Below are 18892 nucleotides of genomic sequence, written 5' to 3'. Positions count from 1 at the left end.
TATGAAAATCAGTCATTCTTAGGGTAAACAGGCCACTTCCTCCCTCCCTGCATCAGAAATGACTCGAGTTTCAGTGCTGCTCCTTCCACCATTTTTTCACCACGTGGGACCCAGATTCCTTTGGTTTGTTTAGTGTGTGGTCCAGAACTCAGAGTTCCTGGTTCAGTGATTCCCAGTGAGGACCTCCCAGCTGCTGCCTTCAGTGTCTCTTTCTTCTACCTGCACTTCTCTGAAACCAGGGCTCTTCATCCTTCTGTTAAACTTGTTCATTCATTTGTTTGAAAAAATACTATAGAGTTGCTGGGGTGCCCAAGGGTGGCTATTCCCCCTTCTAAGAGGCTGAACCCGGAGAGGGGGCTCTGCTGATGTGTGCCTTGCTCTGCTGTAGGCAGTCCCTCCCTCCAAGCCCTGGAGAGCTCCTCCAGGTGGACTGTGTCTTCCAAGGATGCAGCTTTGACATCTCAGCACATGGTCATCAGCAGGCTTCTGAGAGATGTTCGAAGTGACTGTGGGCTAGGTTTGGAAGTAGTTTCTGAGGATTTTGAGGCTTCTCTTTTCCAAACCATGAGATGAGGTCACTGTCTTCCTCTTCTAGGAGGATGTGGTGAATATAAAATGTGATAATGTACGTTCCAGCACTTTAGAAAGGCTGGTAATATATCCAGGGAGGTCATGATCATCCACCTTCATTTCCTGTATTACTCACCGTCCCTTTGAGACCGCCTTTACCATTTGTTCCTGCCCGCCTACTCTCCCACTTTCTTTCCTTCCTTGGGCAGAGGAAAGCATGAGTAAAAACATCTATCCGTCTGGTTCCATATCCCTGTCTCTGTCGCTTCCAAATGTGTATTTGAAATGCCATGTGTCTTTCTCAATCTATGTATGGATGTTGGGACTGTCAGGGAGAATCTGGCTCCATGCTTGACAGGAACACCCCACTCTGACTGTGTTTATGGCATCTTTTGCCACATCTGTTCCTGCTGTACATGTGTTCTTCCTGAGCTGTAAGCATTTTTGATCATAAGAAATGTGTTCTCTTAGATTAAACCCAATATTTGACCTTTACTACATGGATAAAACCAAGTTTTCACACCAAAGTATCCTGCCTTTTGTGTAATACCTGTTAATGGTGCCATAGAATCAGTTCCAAGGTTAAGATTTCATTGCAAGATGCAACTTGGGCTGGTATACAAGGTAAGAAGTGAAATTGAATCCTAAACAATAGTAAGAGCTGAGCTTCTTTCCTTATATGAACATCTTTTTTCCTCTTGCCTTTTCACCGTTAAGAAAAAAATAAATTGACATGTGGGGTGAATAACAGGTATGTTACTAGAACCGTCTAGAAGGTTCTAGTAACATACCTTGGCAGAATTCTCTTTCCTTTTTTGAAGGGGCCTCATGTGCAATAAGCTAAATGTCTTCTGAGAAGTAGTTGTATCAACCTCTTTGGGCATGAATTTTTAGTTGTTTTTTTTTTAACCCTTAAATGGGAGGCTCTTTGACAGGTAGAAACGTCTTCTGTGGACACAAACTAATAAAATCATGATTCTGTCACTGTGATGGAAACAAGGTGGGGAGTGGTCCTATAAGGTGTGCTGAAACTCCTCCGGCTGGGAAGTAGCAGAGGGTCCTGCTCAGGTGACTTACTGGCCGTTGGATTCTCAGAGCAGCTCGACCCCATGTTCCAAGGAAAGGCTGGCACTTCCTGAGTCTCCCTTTCACAGATCCCTCCTACCCCTCAAGCCACTGTCTCTTCACACTCATCACTGTGCAACCAAATAACGAGAAAATTCCTCATAAGGTCAAGGAGGTGCAGAGGAGACCCTGTTGGATTAGCTGACACACTGCTGGTTGGAAGAGGAGTAGGAATGCTGGCCTGGCAGGTGTCTTGGCTCAGTCTCGTTCCCCCTGAGGGCGTGCAGGAAGAACGTGGGTGTGTTTCCTCAGTCCGGTGGTATTTACTGAGTGCCTCGTCATGGTGCAGAAAGACATAACCTTCTCACAGCATCCTCACATCCTAGGAGGGGAGATGGACAGATGCAAACTAAAGAACGGGATGGTTCACTGCTGTGGAGGGACATGAACAATGTCAATCCTAACTCAATTCTCGATCCGTATTTCAGCATGCGGAGAGGGATTGGGACTCTCCTGGATGGAGATGCTCGACCTGTGCTGTAAAGGAGGAATGGCTTTAAGTGGGTGGAGAGTGGAGAGGTGACAGGAAGGGCACACTTGGCAGGGGAGTGCCTGCAGGTGTCCTTAAAGTCAGTTCAGCAGGTCTTTCCCCTTTGGGGAATCTCTTAGCATAGCCAACACTGGGGTCTGTGCTTATTTTTGTAAATAAAGTTGTGGAAAGTAACATGTCTTTTCTATCAAAGAAAATCTTGGTTACTTCATTTTGTTCAGGTTTCTGTCGAAACGCCTTCCTGCAACCACCACCCCCCTGCCCCATGTCCCTCTTCTCCCAGTAACAATTTGTTTCAAATTAGCCAAGTGAGAAGAATGTGCACCCTGACCTGACCAATGGGAAGGGGGCAGGTACATCACCTGCATTAGGGATAAATAAGGAGGGACTTTTCTTCTTTGTTTGAGGTTTTTTTGTTTTGTTTTGTTTTTTGTTTTTTGAGTACCTGTGCCCTTCTGCAGAAGTAAAGAGCCTTGTCAAGATCTCCCCGTGTTCATGTGTCTCACTTTTCGACACTGATGATTTAAGCCATGTCCCCAGCAAAGTTTTATTGGAACACAGCCACATCCGTCACCCCCCTATTGTCTGTGAATGCCTTTCTGCTACAACCCAGGGTGGCCTGTCCAGCCTCAAGTGTTTATAGTCTGGCCCTTTACAGAAAAAGTTTTTTGACTCTTGGCAGACTCTATTTTTATTCCTTGAAATTCTTAATGAAAAGGACTCCCACTGCCAGCAAGCAGGCTTTGCCTTCTGGCCTTCATAGACCTGCTGGTTTATTTATCATTAGGTGGTTTCTCTCTGTCCCACACTTCCATACCTCAACTCATCTAGTTTCAATAAGCTCTGACTCTGAACATCTGGAGCTAGAATAATACCTATTGTGTGTGAAGAAAGGGGGCATCTTCCCCTAAGGATCCCCTTATAAGTCTGATTACCCCAACCCTTGGCTGTCCTAGACTCTGCTTAATTTCTCAGAACCTCTGATGCCTCCTGTTTTCTTATTAAGTACTGGCAAAATTGGAATTTAAAATAGTGACAGGAATGGCAGTCATTGGAAAGCACCTTTGTTTTCTGGGAAGGCAGCTTGTCTCTTTGTCAGGGGATTCTGGAGCCAGCTGTCCCTGTACAAGTGAGAGATGGGGGGAGCTTTAGGGGAAATCTACTACTCAAGCCTGCAGTTTTTAAATACCACAGAGAATGCATTTCCAGAAGCAGCTGTGCATTTGAAATACTGCTTTCGTGGGTATAGTGAATGAGAGTTGTCTGGAATTATATAGCAAATGCCAACCTTTAAGCACCTGCTGTGATCTGTGGCATCAGCTGATGAGAGCACCAGACCAGGCTTTTTTTTTTTTTTTTTTTTTTATAACAAATGTTAACTTAGTGAGAAATAGAGGTGCAGTTATTCTGATTTTACAGATGGGGAAATAGAGGTTTCACCAAGCTAAGTAGCTTCCATGTTAACTCCTAAATGATACTGCCTCCAATCTATGAAAAGGAGGATATTGATTTTATGCTCTAGTTATCCTTAGCAAGTAGAATAAGTGCTCATTGAAAATGCTGAATCACGAGGTCCAGAATCTCTGTTTTACACTAACAAGCGAACTGATTTTCAAGGAACAGGTACAATGAAAATCCCGCCTAGCACTAACTTCTGTTTTAGCCCTAGCACCTATCAACATCATTTAAATAGCACTGTCAAAGGACATTGTAGTTTAGGACCTAATTTCCCTTTAGTACTTTGTATAGAAAACTGTCTTCTGTGAATAATGTGGACATTTTCCAAGCATGACCAGAAGATGTAGTTGGTCCAAAAAAGGGTTTAACGTTGTCCTAGTTTCCAGCTGAAATGATCACTCCTAAACAAGAATCTTATCATAACCGTCTTTTCCTTAAAACCTTGCAGTGGTCTGCCAGCCACGCCTTAGCACAAAAACCAAAATCTTTATTACGGTGCTTGCAGCCTCTGGTTTGGGCCCTGCCTGACTCGCAGTACCTCACACTCACTCAGCGCAGCCAGACCAGGTCCTGTACTTGGACAGTTCCTTGAACATCATCTCTAATCTTGGCCTTCTGCCTGGCTCACTCCTTCCTCTTCGCATCTTAGCTAAGATGTCGCCGGCTCCAGGAAGCCTTCTCTGACCCTCAGAGACGGGGGCGAGTGTTTTTCCCCTGCTCTGCCCTAACATAAGACCTTTTACGCTGCTCTTCAGTTGTTTACCGGTTTGTCTGTTGTCCAGCACTAAACCATACGCTTCCTGAAGGCATTCTTTTTAGTTTTTGACTCTGTAGTTACAAGAGGAAGGAATCCCCTGGAGCTTGCCAGTAGAAAGGGAGTTTATTGGGAGGAGATGTTGGAAGAATAAGATCTTTGGTGGAAATTTAAGAACAGGGTCTGTAAGATGCGACACCTTGCAGGTGTTATCTCCTGGCTTTCTGCTCCTTGGACACCAGGTCTGTTCACCTCTCTCTCCTGCTGGCTGCCTCAGCTCTAGGACATGTCTTTGTACACTCCCCTCCCTGCCCCCTCCCCCATGTATAGAAGTATAGTTGATTTTACAATGTTGTGTTTTAAGTGTACAGCAAAGTGATTCAGTTGTACATATACACATATATCTATTCTTTTTCAGATTCATTTTCCATTATAGGTTATTACAAGGTATTGAAATAATTAGTTCCCTGTGCCATAAGTAGATCCTTGTTTATCTTTTTTACATATAGTACTATATATCTGTTTATCCCAACCTCCTAGGCTATTCCTTTCTCCTTTGGTAACCATAAGTTTGTTTTCTATGTCTGTGAGTCTGTTTCTGTTTTCTAAATAATTTCATTTGTGTCATTTTTAAAAATTCTTCATATAAATGACAAGCACATGCCATGAAGCTGCTCATGGCCTTGGTTTGAGCCCCATGACCCTCATAATTTCATGGCTTCATTTCTCGCTCCCCACTCGATTGGTTTCTCAGTTTCCCAGTTGCAGATTTCCAAGCAGGCACACCAGTTGGCCTGGCTCACCCTGTCAAGCTGGGCCACACACAACATAGGTCTTGGCCATCCTGGAGGTGGGCTGTGGTTGAGTCAAGTCCTCGCTGCAGACCAGTGGAAGTGTTGCCAACTGGAGGGGTCAGAGTGTGGTTCCCAGGATAGATTTCTTTTTTCTGTTTCTCTCTCTGCCCCTCCCTGGTAACAAACTTCATGGTATCCTTTGTTCTTTTTCCTCCTTTCCAGATATCATTAATGGAGCTCAAGAAAAATGCATATTGCCTCCTATGGATGGCTATCCCCACTGCGAGGGGAAAATCAAGGTAAGGCAGAAGTGATGTCTGTTCATTCTTATTTCCCTTAATGTGCGCTGACAGCCCCTTACTTGCCCTCCCCTCTCTTTTCCTCCCCAGCAAAACAGATGGGCCAGTGAGCCCTCTAAGGGAGTCTTTTAAGCAGCGCCTTAGTCCTGCCAGTTTGGGCCTGTGGCCATGACAGCCCTTCTGTGCTTATGCCAGCTCCACAGGGTTAGTCAACAGTGACTAACTGGTCAGACTGAAAGTGCCTGGGCCATTTCAGACACCTGCTGTGGCTTAGAAGCTGCCTTCCCCCTCTCTTTCCCATCCTCCAGCTGGTGATCTTTCGAGGGCTAAAGACAAGAAGCTGCCTGCCATTAAGTGTTTGGCTCGCCACTCCCCAGGTCCCTGGGCCTCTACTGTGAAGTCTCCAGATTGTGATTTAAATGTCACATTTGCATGTGCAGTTGAGTACCCAGATACTCTTGGCCATCTTTGACTCTGAACAGTTTTTAAAATCCCATTTATATAGCCTGCCCTTGAGGCGACCCCTTCCCTGCTCAGTGGCTTTCAGAGAAAAGTTTCTGTTCAAGTGTCGAATCAGATGGTGAGACCAAACCCCAGAACCTTTACATGCCTCTGTTTGGGGGATACATACGCATACACACACACACACACACTCTGGGCTTCCACCCTCGTCCATGTACTCTCTTCTAGGTACTGTGCTGGGGCTGGTGACACTGTGGTTCTCCAGGGAGGGGACTGATGCCAAGGCCCATTAGGCACTGCTCTTGATGAGATGCTCCTTGCTGTCACTTCTCCTGGGCTTTACTGCCTGGCGTGTCTCATGGCCATTCTAAGCATCTCAGCTGATGCTCAGCTCCAGCCAGGGTCATCCAAGAGCTGAGCATCTGTGGTTCTGACATGAGCTCAGGCCACACCTAAGGGCTGCTCATAAATGTTCTTACCTCCCCTGGTTGTTTCAGTGGATGAAAGATATGTGGCGCTCGGACCCCTGCTACGCAGACTACGGAGTGGATGGGTCCACCTGCTCCTTTTTTATTTACCTCAGTGAGGTGAGTCACTTCTTGGGGCTTTGGGGGATGGATGTGTGTGGTTGGTGTGGTCATAGTTGAGCCTGAAATTTGAAAAGCTTCAAAATAGCCATTGTTTTGACATAAAAGAAGGAAGTATGACTGCTTCTTCATTACTCTCCTCTGCTCCCAAATAGCATCATTTTTTTTTCCTTGAGGGAAAACATTATGAATACACTATTTAATTTTTTCCCAATTAAAAAACTGTAGTAAAATACCCATAACAAAATTTGCCATCTCCTAGAAATTATCATACTAAGTGTAGTAAGCCATACAGACAGACAAACATCCTGTGATATCACTTATATGTGGAATCTAAATAATAGATGATACAAATAACTCATTTCCAAAACAGAAGTAAACTCACAGACATAGAATACAAACTTATGGTTACCAAAGGGAAAAGGAAGGAGTAAGAGGGATATATTCGGTGTTTGGGATTAAAATAATACACACCACTATATGTAAAATAGATAATCAACAAGGACCTAATGTATAGCATAGGGGACTATACTTAATATCTTGTAATAACCTATAATAGAATGTAAAAAAGGCATGTATAAATATGTATCTATATATATCTGTATGTAGATATATATATATCTGAATCACTTTACACTGGAGCTAACACAACATTGTAAATCAAATCAACTATATTTCAATAAAAATTTGCCAGCTTAACTTTAAGTGGCATTAAGTACATTCACATTGTAATCATCACCACCATTCATCCACTCCAGAACTCTTGGTCTTGCCAATCTGTAGCTCTGTTCCCATTAAACAATAATTCCACCCCACCCCACCCCCACTTCTCCCAACCCCTGTAACTACCATTCTACTTTCTGCCCCTATGACCCTGATGACTCCAAGTATTACTATAAGTGGTATAGACAGCAGTTCTCTCTTTATGATCACCTGTTTCACTTAGTGTGTACTTAGGGTTAATCCACATTGTAGCATGAGTCAGAATGTCCTTCCTTCTTAAGGCTGAATAACATTCCATTGTATGGTTAGACCACATTGTGTTACCCCTTCACATGTCAGCAGACCCTTGGGTTGCTTCTACCTCTTAGCTGTTGCAGATAATGCTGCCATGAATGTGGGTGTCCACAAAAATCTTTTGAGACCCCACTTTTAATTCTTTGGGGTACAGATCCTGAAGCAGAGTTGCTGGGTCATATGGTAATTCTATTTGTAATTTTTTGAGGAACCACCAAACTCTTGTCCATAGCGAATGTACCATTTTACATTCTAACCAGCAGTGCACACGGGTCCCAACTTTTCCACATCCTCTTGTTATTTTCTGGTTTTGTTTTGTTTTTTTTTTCCTTAGTGGCTGTCAGTGGGTGTGAGGTGGCATTTCACTCTGGTTGTAGTTTGCATTTCCTTATTGATTAGTGACATTGACCGTATTTTCATGTGCTTATTGGCCGAGTTAGCTATTTACTTACAGTCTGAATTACTCACTCTCCCTATTTGTTCCCTCTTTATCTGAGCTTCCTTTTCATTTGTACCCTTGAATTTAAAGAGCAGCTTTTTGTTAAGGGTTGCAGAGCATTTTCCAGACCTCATGGAATTTGTGATAAGCTTCAGTGATCTCCATCTCACCTTTAGGAAGATGGAGGGATGAGGTGGGGTTAAGACTGGGTCCAGGGCCCACTACAGGGGGATAACTTAGTAGGGAATGAAAACCCCCTGGCTTCCTTTGCTACCCCTTGTGGATGGGGCAGCCACCCTAGGGGATTGTGGAATGATGCTACCTCATTTCTGAGGATGTACATTTGCCAGTCTCTTGGCTGCCATTTTTTAAATTTGTGCCCCCTGGTTTTGGGTACCAATGCTGTTTAACCAGTAGTTAATGATTGCTCCCTGGTGATGCTATGCAGAAAGGAGAAAGCCTCCATTCTGGGGCTTAATGAAATGTTTGTTTTTGCCATAGCTCTCCTTATAGGAGTCAGACGCCTCTCCGTGCTGGTATAAGGAGACAGGGACAGCTCTTAGAGATGGAGTCCAAAACAGTATTGCTCTAGGGCATGTGACCTGGAATCGTATGGTTTGTCCCTCTCCTACACCTTTACTTCCTTCCTCTATAAGCTCCAGTCAGACTTGGTGTTGACAAGGTTGTTCCATGGCCACTCAGGGGCCATCATGGAAACTGTCAGATTTAGTGATAGTTAACATAAGTTCTTGGAAATGAAAAGCACTGGGAGTTTTGGGTGTGTGATGTTCCTCATTAGCAGGCTACTGGCAAATTGATCGTGTAGCTCGTTTATTTGAGTATGTTTGGAGCTCAGGTGGCTCGGGGCTAGCCTTCTCATTTTCTTCTGTGGAAGAGTAAGGCCTGGGGCTATGGGTGAACCTTCACTCCAGTGAGAAGTCAATTAGAGGCACCTTTCCTGCCCTGAGGAAAAAAGCTCCTCATTTAGTTCAGTTTTCAAAGGTTTCTTTCCCATTTCCAGTTAGCCAGAGTCTACCTGGGCTTCGTGATGGACAAGCTGAGCTCATTTCTTGCCTTCCTGAGAGTCTGCATCTTGGGGAGGACCCCATGGTGAGGGTAGAAGAGGATTTGACATTTTCACTCCAGGCTGGACCTTGATCACCAGAGCCCGAGCTGGGAAGGTGTGGGAGAATGGTCCAGAAGGAGAGGGGCCACAGTGAAATAGGACCTGGTTCCCTTCCTTTGAAACTGCCACTCTGGAGTTCTTGTCGTGACTCGGTGGAAACGAATGTGACTAGCATCCATGAAGATGCAGGTTCCATCCCTGGCCTCACTTAGTGGGTGAAGGATCCGGCATTGCTGTGAGCTGTGGTGTAGGTTGCAGACACAGCTCGGATCCTGTGTTGCTGTGGCTCTGGCGCAGGCCAGCAGCTACACCTCCAATTAGACCTCTAGCCTGGGAACCTCCATATGTCGCAGGCGCGGCCCTAGAAAAGACAAAAAGAAAAGATAGACACTGCCACCCTACCTCTACTGACAGTGAAGGAAGGATAGAGCTGAGAGAAAAGTCAGATTCTGGTGGCAGTAAATGGAGAGGAGCGGGGAACAGACTGGGCTGTATAAAGACATAATGGATCATATATACTTAATATTGGAGCCTGGTGTTTCATTTCAGGACCTTTAACTGTTTTTCCTCTTTTCAGAATGCGGAATGTGCTTCATTAACCTATTCCTCTCTCTTCTTTTGCAAATGATCAGACTTTCTGTGCCACTGAGCTCAGATCAGTGAGCCCTCATTGAACATCTGTTATAGTCATTGATTGTCAGCAATTACAGAGGACTCCTTTTCCTGGAACCTTGCTGTGCATTCATTATCTTTAAAGTCTAACGGAAGAGGAAGCAGGAATACAGGTAGTTGGGCCATTAAGGAGTCCAGGGAAAGAACTAGGAACTTCTTTTTCAAAGGTTTAATCCAAAAATGACCTTGAAACCTGATCTTTTAAAAAATGTCCGTTTCATCAAAGGATCATTATTAATAGGTACCCTATAAGAGAAGACAATGTAACCAATACGGCCACTTCAATTGGAAGCACTGCCTTAGAGCTGCAGACCTGACTTGAGCTTCTATTTTCTGATGCCTTCTAAACTCTTTGCTCTTGGAGTTGTCCTCTCGGTGCCTCACATGCTTCCTTTATAAACTAATAGTTTTAATTTTGTTCCTTTTTAAAGGGTCCTATCTGAGGATTCCTGAGCATGTATGGGGACATGATTACAGTAGAGCCTGGCAAATAAATGATACTCAGTTAATGTAACTGACACTTTCCTGATAGGGTTTTTTGTTTTTTGTTTTTTGTCGTTTTGCCATTTCTTGGGCTGCTCCCACGGCATATGGAGGTTCCCAGGCTAGGGGTCGAATCGGAGCTGTAGCCACTGGCCTACGCCAGAGCCACAGCAACGCGGGATCCGAGCCAGATCCAAGCCGCGTCTGCAACCTACACCACAGCTACACCACAGCTTATGGCAACGCCAGATTCCTAACCCACTGAGCAAGGCCAGGGATCGAACCCTCAACTTCATGGTTCCTAGTCGGATTCGTTAACCACTGCGCCACAACGGGAACTCCCTGATAGGGTTTTGATGTTGCCATTATTTGAGTACAGTTGTAGAGGGTCACTTAGCCTGGAACATTTTATGTGAGACCTTGGTTCTGTTTTTAAAATTAGAATAGAGTTCTTGGTTCTCATTCACCATTCTCCTTTGATTCTAGATGCCTGGACTTCCAGTAATATAGAAATTCAAACATTGTCCTTGACTTCCTTTTTCTGGATGTGGCATGTGTTCACATTCAAATTGTGAACCGGATGCACAGAGCTGCAGTGCATCTCTGCTGTTGTTACTGTGAAATTATCAGAGATGTTATCCAAAGCCACTTAATTCCATTCTAGTATTCTTTAAATCCTGGACAACATCCCTAGCTTTGTGGTGCTATTTTTTGTCTGTTTTTTCCCCCCTCTTGATTTATTGAAACTTTCCTTCTTTTGTTACTTCATTTAACCTGTATCCTATGCCAGGTCATGCTGGCAGTTGGGAAAATGATTAAGAGAGACATTTTTATTTGATTTGTTTACTTGATAATGGATGTACCTGTGACTTTGATTCTTTCCCTAATCTTTATTGAAGAGCCAATTCATTTCCATCTCCCTTTAACTTCAAAGCTCTGACAGATATAAAAAAGGACATGCAGTAAACTGTCTCCCAGATGGTCAGTCACTGATTGAATTGAGGCATTTAGATTCAGACCAGTCTTAGGAGATGGCACTCTTGCTGCATTTCTGCTTCCCCCAGTTGTCTCAGTGTGCCAACTCCACTGAATTATATACTCCTTTCACCCTCACCAACTTGTAGTCAATCCACCAACCTTTCCTGGTACATCCCAGGTTGGAAAGCCATCGGTGTTTCCCCTTCCATTATCTCCACAGAGGCTTGTTATGTGTCTTGACTCTGCCTCAGGAACTGAGTGTGGGGCTACAACCCCCGCTGTTGCCCTTGTTGGGTGGCAGATGATAAGAGAAGAGTGAAACAGGGCTGAGCCCTACTGTGTGCTAGACACCTCAAATCCAGTGTCCTTTCACCCTCTCCCAGCACTGGAGTCCCAGAGGCTCCGTGAGATTAAGTTGCTAAGTGCTTCTGCCCTGACCATTCCTGTCACCCTCTCATAGCCAAGGAGAGCTGAACTCAAGTCACTTCTCACTATTGCCTTATTCAATGCTATGCTCAAATCCACTTGTGTTTGAAATATGGCACTAATTTAGCTGGTTTCTATGGTCAATTTCATAGCTAGTTTTTAAAGACTCATAATTTTGATACTTTACCCCCCCCCCCCAAGAAATAGCACCAATTCTCTGAAGGTAGAACTCAGGAAAACCAGGTGCTCGGCCATCCCAAGTGGTGGGTATGAATGACTGATTTGGTATGCACCTTTCCTTTCCAGGTCATTGGGCAGTTCATTTTCTGCATATGTTTTTGTGAGCCATGTAACTACTCCCGATAAAGAGACAAGACTCTATAAAGTAATCACTCTGAATGGCATTGTTTCAGGTATTATTAACTTAGCCCTCTGAAGAGCCTTTTACTGCTATTAGCTTTTACAAAACTGAGAAGAAATTTCTTTACCCCTCTTGGTAGTATATTGATAGATGGTGCTGATATATTTGATGCCTACACATTTTTCCTATTGACACAATTATTCTTGCAACTAGCAACCATCATGCCCTGTCAGAGTTCTTAATTTGTACTGTTTTTTTAAGCACTTCTGTTGCCACTACAAGTATTATTACTCTGAAATAATCAAATTTCTCGGTGAATGATTGCTAGATCTTAGGATGTATATATAAGCTGTTGTTTCAAGTGCTGATTTGGACTGGATGTGTAAGTGAGTGTGTGTGTGCACGCACGCGCACATGCGTGCACACAACTCGTAAAGGAACAAAAGAAGCAATTTCATGCCTTACTCATCAATCTGTTTCTTATATTTCATGAACAGGCATAAAGGTCTTTGCCGCTTTCCATTCTCCCTTGGCAATATGTAAAACTAATATTGGCTGAGCGAGCTATTAACCTTGAGTTTAAATTCAGCATACTTAATCCCTTGATTAATGCCAAGATTAATGCCCAACAGCAAAGGCTGAAAGCTTAAATGTTTGTGAGTGTGAGCATGAAATGAAATCCTAATAACCAGTACAATGATTTGGATTTATGGACTATGTTGGCTGCTAGAGATATCTTGGAAATGGTGTTGCACAGACTAATTTGTCAAAGTGGGCAGCAGTAAAGAATTGACTGTTTAGATTGCAGGAGCAAACTTGAATGAGAAAAACTAACATTTTGGGATGGGTCAGGGAGTACTTCAAAAATGCCCTCAGACTATTGCCTGAGAACACTCACACACACCTTTTAAGTGTTGAGCAAGCCATTTGAAAGAGGAAATTCTCTTCCTGTGAGGTAGTATTTCTTGGCAGTAAAGGAGGTGAAAGAGATTTATGATCGTGTTCTCTCCACTTTCTTAGTTTAGCCTTTACTTTTATCTGTTTCATCTACATGTTTTCATGGCTCTTATTACCTGGATCTTTAGAAGATCTTATTACCTCTTATTACCTGACTCTTTAGAAGACATCTTAAGAAGAAAGGATTTTTTGAAATAATTCTGAGTTAATAGAACAGTGTCATCAGCCTAACTGATTTCTCAGTTTCCTTCAGCCTCTTCCCTCTCCCAAGTTCATCCTCTTAGTGATACCTCCTATTTGTCTGTAAGCTTCACATACTACAGTAATTAAATTTAGATTATTTCCTCCAGCCTCCACCTCACAAAAATTAGAAGGGTAGATGGCAGGACTTGCCAAACCCCAAACCAAACACCTCTTTGCTCTTTGAATACATGTGGCAGACTGGGGCTTTGATGCAATCATCTCCATTTTTTTTTTCTTTACAAACTTAAATATTGTCTCTGATCATTTCTTTTGTATACCAATAAAATATTTGTAAAGTGTTTATGTTAAACTTTTTTTAATATGGAAAATTTCAAACATAAGTAAAAGAGAAGGGTGTAACACACCCCACGTGTTCATGACTCAGATTCAACAACTGTCGATTCATAGCCAATCTCATTTCACTGATACCTCTCCAAGTGCATTACTTTGAAGCAAATCCTGAAGATTGTGTCATCTGTCAATGTTTCATTGTGTGTCTTTAAAAGAGGCTCTTTATAACATATAACTGCTAATACCATTGGGTATTTTTAAAATTACATAATTACTGAGAATAGTATAGAGGTTCCTTTAAAAACTAAAAATAGAACTACCAGAGTTCCCGTCATGGCATAGTGGTTAATGAATCTGACCAGGAACCATGAGGTTGTGGGTTCGAACCCTGGCCTTGCTCAGTGGGTTAAGGATCTGGCGTTGCTGTGAGCTGTGGTGTAGGTTGCAGATGCGGCTTGGATCCCACTCCCTCGTTGCTGTGGCTGTGGCATAGGTTGGCGCCTATAGCTCCGATTAGACCCCTAGCCTGGGAACCTCCATATGCCATGGGTGTGGCCCTAGAAAAGACAAAAAATAAAAATAAAAACAGAAATACCATATGATCCATCAATCCTACTCCTGGGCATCTATCTGAAGAAAACCGTAATTTGAAAAGATACATGTACCTTAATGTTCATAGCAGCACTATTTACAATAACCAAGATATGAAGCAACCTAAATGTCCATAAATGAATGGATAAAGAATGTATAGTATGTATACACACACACACACACACACACATACACACACACACGCAATGGAATATTACTCAGACATAAAAAACAATGAAATAATGTTATTTACAGCAATACGGATGGACCTAGTGATTATCATGCTAAGTGAAGTACGTCAGAGAAAGACAAATATCATATCATATTACTTCTATGTGGAATCTTAATAAAAAGAGGAGTTCCTGTTGTGGCTTAGCAGGTTAAGAACCCGACATTGTCTCCATGAGAATGCAGGTTTGATTCCTGGCTTTGCTCAATAGGTTTAGGATCTGGCGTTGCCATGGGATGCAGTGTGGGTTGCAGATGCAGCTCAGATCTGGTGTTGCTGTGGTATAGGCCTGCAGCTGCAGTTCCTATTCAGCCCCTAGCTTGGGAACTTGCATATGCTGCAGGTGCTGCTGTAAAAAGTTAAAAATAAAATGAAAATGATACAAAGTAGCTTATTTACAAAACAGAAATAAACTCATGGAGAAAACAAATGTGTGGTTACCAAAAGAGAAGTGGGAGATAAATTAGGAGTTTGGCATTAACAGATACTCACTACTCTATACAAAATAAATAACCAATAAGGACCTACTGTATAGCACAAAAAACTATATTCGATACCTTGTAAGAGCCTATAATGGAAAAGAATCTGAAAAAGAATAGATATATATTTATATGTATAACCATATCACTTTGCTGTACACCTAAAATTCACACAACATTGTAAATCAACTATACTTCAAATATACGTTTAAAAAATGACCTAATTCCTTAATATCATCCAGTGTTAGGTTAGTATTCCTAGTTTGTAGACCATCTTATAAATTAAAGTTCATTTATTTGAACTGAGTGTCAAGAGAAGCCATAAATTACAGTTGTTGGTGTCACTCACTTACGTCTCTTTAATTTAGGTTTCTTTCTATCACTTTTTCTCCTTATGATTTTTCATTGAAAAAAACTTTTTTTGACTTAGCAGAGTTTGTTATTCTCTGAATTTTGGTGATTTTATCCCATGTTGTTGTGTAACCTGGTTCCCTGTGTCTTGTATTTCTTGTAAATTGATAGTAGATCTGAGGTTTGATCAGAGTCAGGCTTAATCTTTTATTTAGAACTGTTTCATGGTGGTATTATGTACTTTTGTCAGGAGGTACAGAAATGCCTGGTTCTGCCACTTTTTGTAATGTTAGCAGCTATGGATGATCGCTGCCTGGTTTCATCAAGGATTCCTTCTTAATATTTCAGGAACACTCTTGTAAAGAGAAATGAGTCTTCATCTGGTACTTGGTTACCCTGAGGGACAGTTCACAAAGGAAACCTTGATTTCTCTTTTGGTTTCTTAGCATCTTCTGCTGGTGACCGGTATCTTATTTGTTTGCTTGCTTGTATGCTTGTTGATTTTTATCATCATTTTGAAGTCATTGACTGAAACCTATTTGTTATGTTTGATCCATTCCATTTATGTTCTTACTGGTTCTCAACCCCTTCTTTGACAGGGGGGAGCCAATTTATACTGTATTCTATGTCCTTTTGACATGGCCCTGGTAGTTTTTCTTAATTTTTAGTTATCTGGTCTAACAGTATCACCCAGGTTCATTTTATACACTTTCTGACCTAGACCTGGGATCCAGCCATTTCTCTAAGGGCCCCCTGGTTCCTCTTAGTGGGAAATAACACTTTGAGACCTCAGTCTGGGTCCCAGGGGCATTCATTGCCATTAGGGTTTTTTGGATGCTGAGGATGTAATGGTGAACCAAAAGACAAACTTACTTATAAGGTTATATTTTATAGGAGGAGACAGATGACAGAAAGTCAAACGTGTGTCTTTTGTTTATTTTTTTGAGAATTTTTTTGTTTTTTGTTTTGTCTTGTTTGTCCTTTTAGGGCTGCACTCATGGCATATGGAAGTTCCCAGGCTAGGGGTGGAATCAGAGCTGCAGCTGCCAGCCTACACCATAGCAATGCAGGATCCAAGCCAAGTCTGAGACCTACACCATAGCTCTTGACAATGCCAGATCCTTTAACCCACTGTGTGAGGCCAGGGATCGAACCCGCATCCTCAAGGTTGCTAGTCAGATTCTTACCCTGCTGAGCCACAACAGGAACTCCCAAATAATACATCTTATTATTTAGATTATAATAAGAGCCACAGAGAAAAATAAAACTGGAAAAGGGCTTATCAGCACTCATAAGGAGTGATGGTGTCAGTTTTTAAAAAATGTGTTCAGATGAGAGGAGGATAAGCGAGTAAGGATTTGAAGGAAGTGAGAGTCTGGCAGAGGTGTTTAGCACGCAGGGCGGACAGTCAGTGCAGAGGTCCTGGGGTGACCTTACCATCCAACATTAAGAACAAGTACATGGAAAATAATCTCCAGAGAGATTTTTGTCTCTTTAGTTCACAGAAATAATAGTGCCTGGCACACATATTTATTGAATGAATGGCTCTATCGAAAGCATTTTTAAAAATGGGCAACAGCTTTTTCTCTCTTTGTTCTAAGTGGGTAGCTTCCACAGCTATCGCCTTTCTAATCTTGAAAACATTATTGTAAAGTGTGTAACATTAAAATCTGCTAAGAACATTAAATTTGAGACATGGAGCAAGGGCATTTTGAGCATGTGTTAACAATTTTAATATAATGTTCTTTAATGTTTTATCTTTAAGGGAATGGAAGGGATCAGGTTAGACTTAGAATGGAATGAGCCAATTATATTAGAAGGCAGAGCTTTCTTGCCCATCATTTATTCTTCTTGTCACTCAGCATTATTTGCCTCGATCTACGCTTCAGGCAAAATTGCACATTACGACAAAAGAGGAACTCTGTCCCTGGTCGCTGGAATATGACTACCTTTATAAATTAGGTGACTGTGGCTCTTGTGTCCTTGGTGTGGATGCAGGCCCATTGGGGCTGGTTCTGCTGCTGTGCAGTGTAGGAAGCACCTCTATGTGTTATCTACGTGGTTGGTGACAGAGGCCTTCATTTCCTATCTCTCCCCTGTGAAGGAAAATTGATAGATCTCTTCTCACAACTGCTTGGGATGGAGTTTTGAGATGCTGACATCTTCTCATTAAAACCCTGCTGCTTCATGGTATGGTAAAAACTTAGAGCAATTTCTCTTGAAGTCCCGCCCTTTCCCCCACATCCTGAGTGGCACAGTGGCGGATGTCCCAGTGCTTGGCCCTTTCTTGCACGTGGTCATTGGGTCCATACTTTCTGTTCGTGATATTCCTGCCTCCCCTCCCGTGGCGGGGGCAGCGGTACCTATTACAGAAGATACATGGGCCTGACTGCCTGTTTCTATCCAGCTCCACCTTGTGTGGCCTAGAACAGTCCCTTAAGTTGTCAGATTAGTTTCTCCCTCTTGAGGTTGAGGTAAAGCCTGCCTTGCTTGCTTCAAGGTATGGCTGAAAGGTTCTAATCAAATAATGAAAATGGTTAAATGTCCCTTCAATGGAAAAGAGTATCCTTATCATGACTATCTTTAGTACTCAAGTCGCATCGCTCTTTTTTTTTTTTCCCATTTTCTACATAAGAAGTCCAGATTGAGGACCTACTGTGTGCCAGGTCCTGTTCTCCAGACTGAGGAAAGAGCACGGAATGGGTCAACTGAAGTTTCTTTCCTCAAGGAGATTACTTATGGATGGGGCAGCAAACAGTAGTCAACCAATAGGTCAGATAATTCCCACATATGGTGAGGGGGCCAAGAAAAAGTAGAGTAAGGAGTGGGGGAGTGGCCAGGCAAGCAGGTCAGAGGAAAAGGTGGAGCTTAGTGTGGCAGGGAGGAAGGGGGAGAGGGAGGCCTGGGAACTTGGGAAGGAGGAGTGTTGCAAGTAGAGAGAAGAAAAGATGCAAAAGCCCTGAGGAAGGGGGTTACCAGATAGAATACAGGATGCCCAGCGAAAATGGAATTTCAGGGAAGGAGTTTTGTGTTTAGTTTTTAACTGTGAGTATGTGACAAATACTGCATGTGACATAATTCTACTAAAAAACGAACCTTTGTTTATGTGGAATTTGGATTGAACTGGGCATTCTTCCCCTCTTCTCCCACATCTGACCACCCTCCTGAGGTCAGAAGGTCCCTGACATGTGTCTGCACTTGGAAGGAAGTTCTTGTTTGGAGCACAGGGGAGGGAGGCCGGCAGTGTAAGGTTGAGGATAATTTCTGGGTTTTATGCTGAGGGTGAGGAGAAGCCACCGAAGAGTTCCGGTCAGTGTAGGATGTAATCCCGTGTAGGCTTTGAAAGGCCCGCTCCTGCTGCACAGAGCAGATATCAAGGGGAAGAGCTGCAGGCAGGGGGCTGCTGTCACCTTCCCGCACAGCCAGAGCTGAGTAAACCCTTTCTGAAGGATTTTATTTAGGAGACCTAGGCAATTATCCTCTCATGTGGAAGGCTGGACTGTGCTCATGGGACCACAGGTACCACATATCTGGTTCCTCTGTGTGTTGTGCAGGGAAGAGGTGGCCATCCTTGGGTGTGGGTCCACCTTGTGCCTGGGTCCTGATCTGTCATGATGAGTGCCCTTTCCCAGGGCATCACCTGAAGACCAAAAGACATGATGTGAGTGAAGCACTTTTCCTAGTGCTTGGTTCCCTTTGTGTGGTTGTTT

General features: G+C 43.0%; 1 protein-coding gene across 6 annotated transcripts in view; it reads left to right on the top strand.

Annotated features, from left to right (window-relative positions):
* MGAT5 (alpha-1,6-mannosylglycoprotein 6-beta-N-acetylglucosaminyltransferase) overlaps positions 1-18892 on the top strand; it is a 364486-nt gene that overhangs the window by 212118 nt on the left and 133476 nt on the right. For all 6 annotated transcript variants that reach the window (XM_047772070.1, XM_047772068.1, XM_047772067.1 and 3 more), the window contains exons 4-5: positions 5414-5490; positions 6450-6539. In XM_047772070.1, coding sequence (XP_047628026.1) covers positions 5414-5490; positions 6450-6539 — 167 coding nt within the window. The remainder of the gene's footprint in view (positions 1-5413; positions 5491-6449; positions 6540-18892) is intronic.

The sequence above is a fragment of the Phacochoerus africanus genome, chromosome 3 (genome assembly GCF_016906955.1).
Source record: "Phacochoerus africanus isolate WHEZ1 chromosome 3, ROS_Pafr_v1, whole genome shotgun sequence".
NCBI lineage: Eukaryota > Metazoa > Chordata > Mammalia > Artiodactyla > Suidae > Phacochoerus > Phacochoerus africanus.
Note: the sequence above shows the minus strand (reverse complement) of the source record. Positions and strands in the feature narration are given on the sequence as shown.